The sequence below is a fragment of the Octopus sinensis genome, linkage group LG1, assembly GCF_006345805.1.
Source record: "Octopus sinensis linkage group LG1, ASM634580v1, whole genome shotgun sequence".
Classification (NCBI taxonomy): Eukaryota; Metazoa; Mollusca; class Cephalopoda; order Octopoda; family Octopodidae; genus Octopus; species Octopus sinensis.
The window spans coordinates 166861860-166871859 of NC_042997.1; the positions used below are offsets into that span (position 1 = coordinate 166861860).

General features: G+C 38.9%; 1 protein-coding gene across 1 annotated transcript in view; it reads right to left on the reverse strand.

Moving 5' to 3' along the window:
• The window catches only part of LOC115213712 (globin), an 11198-nt gene extending 3299 nt beyond the window's left edge, over positions 1-7899 (reverse strand). The window contains exon 1 of the mRNA XM_029782594.2: positions 7598-7899. Within this exon, the coding sequence (XP_029638454.1) occupies positions 7598-7728 (131 nt within the window). The 5' untranslated portion in view covers positions 7729-7899. The remainder of the gene's footprint in view (positions 1-7597) is intronic.
• Positions 7900-10000: the final 2101 nt, after the last annotated feature.

Here is a 10000-nt window from a genome sequence, read left to right on the forward strand (position 1 = left end):
CTATCTATCTATAAATCTGTATATGCATACATACACGCTTATACATACATACATACATACATACATACATACATACATACATACATACATACATACATACGTACATACATACATACATACATACATACATACATACATACATACATACATACATACGCATCCATGTACACAGACATACACACTGACACACACGCACACCTATGTTTTGCAGAAACCTATCTTTATATATTCCGAGACACAAATTCCTATACACATACTCAAACTCTCACACGCTTCCCTCAGAACACTGTAGCCATCACATTTACACATGTATTCTATCGAGATTTATTCAAACACCCTTTTATGCATGACACCACATGAAACATGCAACACGTACGCACATACACCCATCCGGCGCGTGCACACGCCCATAGATTCATTTCCCATGCTCACACATAAGCACACACAGACACATATACAGATGCAAACACAACAGCAAATACAGCCTTGCAATAGTATATCTACATATAAAGCCATGTATACAGTGCTTGCTTTTTTGTTACACACATACAAAGAAAATATACTACGCACGTTCACATACAAATAAAAGCACACACACGTGCGTACGCACACACACGCGCGTGCACACACACACACACACATACACACACACACACACAAGCGTATATACCCACTGAAGCGTACAAGATTCTTCTTGCGTAAATTCTTCACCTAGCTGTTAAAAACAATCCCCAAAAGTCTATAACAAAATATGTCCCGCATTTGTAAAAAGCAATCTCGCTCTTACAATCCACATCACAGAAATTCCATAAAGATAGTTTCCATTCTTGTATTTTAGTATTGTAGTCATCTTATTTTATATTACTTCTATCAGTTCGTTTAGCCTCAAGCTGAAACTCAACTATTTTCATCACAACGAAAAATTCGGACAGATTGAGGTACGCCATTTTGTTTTCTGTGTTACAATTAAAAAAAAAAATTGCATCAATCATTTACAATTGCCCCAAGGAGTTTCTTTGTTAGTTGTTTTGTTGCTTTGATGCTTTTGTTGTTGGTAGCCTGCATGTCTATGTGTATGCCTATGTGTCGTTGTGTGTTTATGCGTATGTGCCCGTGTTAGATTTATGTATGTGTAAAAGAGTGTTGCGGCTGCATACATGCTTGTATAAATATATGTGTGCATGTTAGTCTATCGACATTCGTATGAGTGAATTTGTATGGAGAGCTTTATAAGTTTGTTTCTAGGAAAATGTTAGTGTATTTTTGTATTAGTGAATTAGCCTGTCAGTATACTCGTGTGTACACGGGAGCGCTGCAGTGAACCCAATATGCAGAAAATAGCAAACTTTATTAATGTTAAAATACTTGTAGCTTTTAATAGCAAGAGCAAGAACAATAATAGCAATGATTCTCTATTATTATTATTATTATTATTATTATTATTATTATTATTATTATTATTATCATTATTATTATTATTATTATTATTATTATTATTATTATTATTATTATTATTATTATTATTATTATTATTATTATTAGGTGAGCTGGCAGAATCACTAACACGCCGGGCAAAATGCATAGCGGAATTTCGTCCGTCCTTACGTTCTGAGTTCAGATTCCGACGAAGTCGACTTTGCCTTTCATCCTTTCGGGATCGATGAATTAAGTACCAGTTGAATACTGGGGTAAATGTAATCGACTCATCTCTGCACTCCCAAAGCTGCACTTGTGGCAAAATTTAGGACCATTATTATTATTATTATTATTATTATTATTATTATTATTATTATTATTATTATTATTATTATTATTATCATCATCATTATTATTATTATTATTATCATTATTATTATTATCAACAATAGTCACCTCACGCGATACATATAGAGAGGGTTGGTAAAGAACCTGGCATGGGTGGGGCCCTGATTCATTTGGATCAATCCAAAGCTTTTGATAGGGTAGACAATTTTTACTTGGAGGCTGTCCTCAAGGCGGCTGGTTTCGGTCCCGTTTTCAGAGGCTGGATTGCTGCAATGTACAGCAACAACTGTTCGGTGGTCAAAGCAAACGGCCACCTCTCACAATCATTTAGTATCGCACGTTCGATCCGTCAAAGAAGTCCACTTTCACCCCTTCTCTACGCACTGGCACTCGAGCCATTACTGAGGAAGCTGGAGATTTCGAGGGGCATCCTGCATGAACTGGGATGCGGATGGTTCGTGTCGGTGTATACAGATGACGTCTCCGTGATTGTGTCTGACATCTCCGAAATCGAGATGGTCGGCACTACCCTAAGGGAATACGAAGAGGTTACAAGAGCAATGATCAACCAGGAGAAGTAAGTGGTTCTTCAGCTCGGTACCTGGAGAGAGAGGCCCATGCCATCCGACAGTGTGGTGGGGCGCTGACGGAAGGACCTGTTAAGTTGTTTGGAGTCTGGTTCGGTCCAGATCTCCAAGTGGACAAGAACTGGGGTGAGATGACAGACAAGGTAGCCAGTCTCACCCAGAAAGGTCGGACGGAAGTGGCAAATGCGTACATCGCATCCGTCATATACTACAGCCTGGCTGTCCTCCCTTGCTCCGCCTCGTGGCTGAACGGGCTGGTACGTTTGCTCTTCCTGTGAAGGGGACAGGTACCGCTTGTCAGACGGTCCATCTGCTGTCAGCACCCGCTGCGTGAAGAACTGGGTATGTCGTGGCTGAGAATGCGCAGACATGCGCTGGGGCTACGACATCTCTAGCGATACCTTAATGGTGAGCAGGTGTGGTCGCCGTTTGTTGAACGCGCTATTCCGTAGCTCGTCTCCTTGATGGAGCTACAGTCCTGGATCAGGCGTAGAAAAAGGCAGGGCGCTTGGCACCTAGAATATCTCTAAGTGCTCACAGCCCTTGGCCAGTCGGGCAATGCAGTCGGTAGAAGTTCTGCCTTGGAGTTCTATAGGGGATTAGTGGAGGGCAAGAACGATGATGTACTCGGAGAGATCTTGGGCGTTGGGGTGGTGGTGGTGGTTAACTGATTGGTCTCTTACGAAGGACTTTTGGGCCAGAAACTATGGATAACTTCCAGAAATCCTTGGCCTGGCAGTGCCACCGGGGTGGGTGGGGGCGCTGCCAGTTCGTCATAAGTTCTACAGGCACGGGTGTGTAGTCAGTCGGGCTTGTCTGAGATGCATGCAGAATGATGAAACCGTTCTGCATGCTCTCGTACAGTGTCTGCGCATTGCTGAGTTGTGGAACTTTGTCGAACAGTTATTGTCATGTGTAGGACGGATCCCGCTATCGTCCGAGTCCATTGTGAAGATCGCCCCGCCAATTCCACCTGTTTTTTCCAGCAACTTCTGTTATTATTATTATTATTATTATTATTATTATTATTATTATTATTATTATTTGAGTGAGAAATCATCTGTTGGAGCATCGAACAAGAGCTTTGCGTTATTTCTTCCAGTTGTTTACATTCTGAGTTCCAATCTCGAGGAGGTCAACTTCGCCTTTCATTGTTCCAGAGTCCCGTGCTAGCGTCGATGAAATCGACCAACTCTTACGTCAAAATTACTGACCTTTATTATTATTATTACTGTGGAATCACGTGGCCTAGTGGTTCGAGCGCCGGATTCACAATCAAAAAGTTATGGCTCAGATTTCTATACCAGGTGTTGCATTGTGACCTTAAGCAAGGCACTTCATTTCACATTTTTTCAGTTTACTTAACTGCTAATTAGAATCAGATGATTAGTGGTGCAGTCCTCCCCCACTGCCTCTCCCTCAATCTGTCACATCCTCGATGCTCCACTGGGCCAAGAGTGGTCCGAAATATCTCTGTCTGCTGACAACTACAATTGACGAAAGCGTGGTACATACTCGATTGTAAGTGGAGGCTGTGGATTTACTTTCCTCTTCGGTGAAGCTCTCATCGACATTTTCAGGTTACGCTTGAAACGAGAAGTGAGAGTGGAGAAGGAAGTGCTCACTTCCAGTGAATTTGTTAAAAAGTGGATGATTGTGACAAAAATGGTTACAATGAGTGGAACTGCTCTAAGCATGCACCTCTAGATTGGAGCACAAAAAACTGGGTAATGGCTTCTAGCCTTGGTGGTCAAGATGATCCTGGTTTGTGGAATACATTGGCTTTTCTGTATCTGGAGAATTAAATAAATAATAAATGCGCCCTTTTAAAGCCCACCCAGGCTCATGGGCCCAGTTTCCCGGTTTCAATGGCATATGTGTTCCCCACCTGGACAGGACGCCAGTCCATCGCAGCGTTACTCATTTTTGCCAGCTGAGTGGACTGGAGCAACGTGAAATGAAGTGTTTTGCTCAAGAACACAACACGCCGCCTGGTTCAGGAATCGAAACAACAATCTTACGTTCATGGTGCTGACACCCTAACCACTAAGCCAATTGCATCGTCCGTATATTTTCATATTTCATATTTCATATAAAATGTAAATACTTTTTATCTCATCTCTTCGCCTCTCTTTTTCCCATCATTTTATGTCACACCCAACGCAGTGTCACCTCCAACGCAATGTCTCCCATATCTGAAACCCTGACGGCAAACAAAAGTAATCATCAGAGTTAATCATTCTCTGATGACTTTTAAGGTCTGGGTTATTTAGGTAGACATACCATACTCATTACAAATGAAGTCGAGCTGTGCGCCGATATACTCAGGCAAATTAACATCAAGACCCTTAAGCAGCATCTCTCTTGAGCTTTCCATGCCTGATACGATTTCGTTCAAATTCTCTCTTCTTATTCATGCCTGCTTTCCTTCACAATAAACGATCCAGTGCAAGGTTTACTCATCCATTTTCCAAGATCTTGACCTTCTCCAGGGTATTCTTGATGCAGTCCTTATACCTTAATTTCAACTTTGCGCTGGTCTTTTACTACTAAACAGAAATTGCTCAGAGATCCTAACATCTTACATCCTGACCACACAACCACACAATCATAATCGATGTAGACATACTAGAGGCTCTATACTAGTAGAATAATTTCGTTCGAGAACTTCAACATCACTTACATACATTTCCCTCAGATACCCAGAAAATGGCGGAGACATTCTTGATGGTATCATTCCAGCTTTTTTATGCGACTCCGATCCTGGATCTCCGTTCGTTATGACGACGTGTGTTCCAGTTGATATGATCAACCGAACAGCCTGCTCGTGAAATTAACGTACAAATGACTGACCTCTCCACAACCGTGCGTATCCTTAACGTAGTTCTTAGGGAAGTTCAGCGTGACACACAGTGGGACAAGTCTGGCCCTTTCAATTACAGATACAACTAATTTTTACCAGCTGGATGGACTGGAGCAGCGAAAAATAAAGTACTTTGCTGAAGGACCCATCGCACCGCCGGAAATCGAACTTACGACATTACAATCATGGCCAGAATACCCTAGCCATTAAGCCATGCACCTTCCAGGAAGTAATTCAGGTTTAACATGAATGAAGACAAAAGACGAGTATATATAAATACATACCGACATACATACATGCATATGTATGTATGTATGTATGTATGTATGTATGTATGTATGTATGTATGTATGTGTGTGTGTGTATGTATGTATGTATGTATGTATGTATGTATGTATGTATGTATGTATGTATGTATGTATGTATGTATGTATGTATGTATCAGGGACGTGCCGCCTGGGTAGGTAAGGTAGGCAGCGCCTGCTCTGAATAGAATAGATCGATAGTAATATTTTCCTTTTTATGGCAAAAACATGCAACTAATTCAATAAAATTATGAAAGTTACTCTGAGAACTATGCATAAAATAAAAAAAATATTTTATTTTTTTGTAGATTAGCTAGACATAATTTGCCCCTGCCTTTCAATCTCAATATTAAAGTAACGCATAGAACTGCTGTAGTACACCTACTGCGTACATTCCAACAACGACGTTTTCTTTACGCGCTTTAAAGGAAGAAGTGAATCTGCCTACAACTCAGTTGCGCGCCAGTGTTTTCGCATATTTTTTTGTGTTTTATTACATAAACGTCACCAACTGCCTATCCTCAGTAATAACTCACGGGACGTGCCTGGTATGTATGTATGTATGTATGTATGTATGTATGTATGTATGTATGTATGTATGTATGTATGTATGTATGTATAGGACACAGTTTTAAATTTATTTATTTACTGCTGACTATGTGTTTACGCTTCGCACTAAGTTCGAATCTATACTGGATAAAGATGTAGCTGTCTTGCGCACGTGTTTTGGGTACCTATTTACAACTGCATAATTATTCATTAATTAGTGATCTCAATGAAGATCTACAGATTCCAAATTAGTTTATTTGGTAAATAATAGAGAAACTCGAGTTCGGGATTAACTAATTCATTTCTTGTTCGTTCTGGTGTTATGACAGTGTGCCTCAAGAATTCCGTTATCGTGGTTTGTGCTTTAACTGTTCTTTCTAGCATGTAGGGAGTCCTGTCAAAGGACTTCTCTCAGTGTATAAAAATATTCTATACACTTTATATTTATACATGTATGTATGTGTTCGTTTGTGTGCTCGTATGTGTGTGTGTAATAACTCTTTGAACTGTTGATGTAACCACGATGTTTTGGTGACCTAACTTTATTTGCATTAATTTACGCTAATACAATTACATTGTATTAACGCTGAGCATACATATTAATGCAAATATGCACGAATTATTTCTTCCATTTTGAAATTAATACTACATTTAGAAGGTTGCGAAACGACTGCAATCATATGGAAGTCATGTGGTTAATTAAATCTTCATCTTTCACATACCCTGACGTTATGCATCACAAAAACACGCACACACATACACACACACAAACACACAAACATGCACATAGACATATGTATCTCTCTCTCTCTCTTCTCTCTCTCTCTATATATATATATACATATATATATATGTATATATATATATGTATATATATATATCTATATATATATCTATATATATAATATATATATATATTATATATAATATATATTATATATATATAGATATATATAGATATATATATATTATATATCTATATATATAATATATAAGGCATAATTATATAGATATATATATATATATATATATATATATAAGGCATAATTGCATGGTAAGAAGCTTGCTTCCCACTCACATGGTTTCGGGTTCAGTCCCACTGCGTGACTCTTTGGGCAAGTGTTTGCTACTATAACCTCGGGCAACCCAAAACATTGTGAGTGGATTTGGGAGACGGAAACTGAAAGAAGCATGTCATATATGTATATGTGTATATATACTTATGCGTGTGTGTGAGTGTGTGTCTGTGTTTAACCCCTCACTATCTTTTGAGAACCGATGTTAGTGTATTTATATCACCGTAATTGAGTGGTTCGGCAAAAGAGACCGATAGAATAAGTACTAGGCTTACAAAGAATAAGTTCTGGGGTCGATTTCTTCGACTAAAACCCTTTAAGGCGGTGCTCCAGCATGGCCGCAGTAAAATGACTGAAACATGTAAAAGAAAAAAAGAATGTGTGTGTGTGTGTGTGTGTACATGCAATGTTTATAAAATATGCAAATATACGTAAGAAAAAGTTGACGCTTACTTTTCGAAGAATGCTATAGATTCGACCTTCTGGTTTGGTAAAACATATTTCCAGCTTTCTACGATAGCAGCTTTTTCTTTGACCATCAATCCAGTAGCAGGATCAACATCTTCTTCATCTTTGGCAGGCATGATTCCAAAGTTTTGTAGTATTGAATCCACAATCTTGAATATTACTCCAACAAATTGGAGTATCTTATTTAAAAGTTTTGGTCTGCCAGTTGAGGCATATACGTTTAGAGAAAGATGTGTATGTCTATATTTTATTTATTCATTTACTGTTTTCATATATCTGCGAAGAATCTGTGAAAAGAAGAAAGTAAAATTGTATGAAAAGTTTCTTTGGTGAAACTCAATGTACAAAAGAAATTTTGGAACATCATGCAAGTCCACGACCTTTTTGTAGTCTTTCTAGAACGTTTTTTTCTATTTACTTATTTGAGTTCTGTCTATTTGTCTCCCAGATATAAATACCATCGTTATAATTTGAACTGAATCCCTGATATTTAATAAAACGCCTATCAGAGATGCAGTATCAAAGTCACTGTTTACAGCAGTCAGTTATACTTCTTGCTCTATGACACAGATGTTGAAATAAATAAACATGTTTATCACGATGTAATGAAGTTGGTTTATGCATCAAGACTACAATTTTGCGTTCGATCACTTTGCATGGTATCTTAATCTGCTGGGTTTGAGGTGCCTGTAGCTGAGTATATTCTATTGTAAGCATCAGGGCCAGATCTCCGGTTCGAGGACGGCTTCCTCTTTGTATCCATGAGACAAGGAGGTTTTGATAAGGTTTATGGGCACTGCTCTCTTTTATTCCTCTGACTAAGTCATTAAAGGCAACATAAAAAAGTTGAAAATGAAGGATCAAGTCGACTTTTGTGGTATTTGATCTTAGAATCTAAGGGAATGAAGTTCATATTGAAATAATTTATTTCTGAAGTATTAAAGTATCTTGACATATTTCTTTCTATTACTGGCTCAAAGCCTGAAATTTAGGGGAAGAGGCTAATCGATTGCATCGATTCTATAGCTCGACTGATAGACTCTGAAAAGATGGAAGACAAAGTCGATTCGACAGAATTTGAATTCAGAACATAAAGCCGGCAGAAATGGTGCGAAATATTTTGTTCGGCGTACCAGCGATTCTGCCGGCTCACCACTCTAGCATCTTCATATAATCAGCACTCTATACCAAGAATGATCGGCTTCTGTTAAACCTAATTCACGGCACACTTGATTCTCCCTTACAACCATATCATATCACATGTCATCAATTTTTTAGAAATGCACAGGCACATCATTAACATTAACTTCATTCAGTCTCTCTCTCTCTCTCTCTCTCACGCACATACTCACGCATACACATTCTACATGCACGATAAAATTTTGGGTGGGGTTGTCATGAAAGATCATTAGATGTTGCGGTGAACAGCCTTTGCAATGACTCTGATTGCGTGTGTGCGGATGTGCGCATGTGTGTGAGTATGAGTATGATTATAAACAATTACGTAGTTACAGCAATAACATACTATAAACTACCCCACAGTGGTGTATTGTGCACATTTACCATTTACCATTTTGCACGAAATCATAACACATATATCTCGTATACATATATACATACAGACAGTGGCGGACTGGCTAGGTTGCCAACGTGCCTGATGGCAGGTGGCCCCCTGCGCCACCAGAATCCATATATGGGGGCCCATACCCTCAAGTTTGAAAATCTTTTAATTCACTCATGGAAGAATGCATTATTTCAGCCTGGCTGTGTTTGTAGACAGTGGAAAAGAATACTTTTAGCAAAAAAAAAAAAGAGAAAGATTAAATGATAGCATTGTAGTTGCGAGAGGGCCCTCTTGTAGTTGTGGGTGAGCTCTCTTGTAGTTGCTGGTGGGCCCCCTTAGTCTCCTGGCAACCAATATTTTTAGACCCAGTCCGCCACAGCATACAGATATATATATATATATATATATATATATATATACACATATACATATGTAGATACTCACATATAACAATGTGTGTGTGTGCTTATGTATTGGCGGGCGGAGCTTCGCAACCATATGTTTCCGGGCTCGATTTAAATATTTGTCTTCTACTACAGTTACACGATGACAAGTAACAGACTGCGCTTGATATAATCAATCAAACCTTTGAAGAACCTTTAGGTTCTTCAGCATGACCAGAGTCCAGAGTGTGAAATCCTTAAAAGAATACTAAAATATAAAACATTTAAAAACAGCACAGCTGAAGACGAAACGGAAAAAAAAAGGGAGGAGAAATATAATTCGATTCCTGGATCGGGTGGTGCGTTGTGCTTTTGAGCAAGACAATTCGTCTTACGTTGCTCTGCGATCACTTCGACAAATGACGTGTGGCAAACCGTACA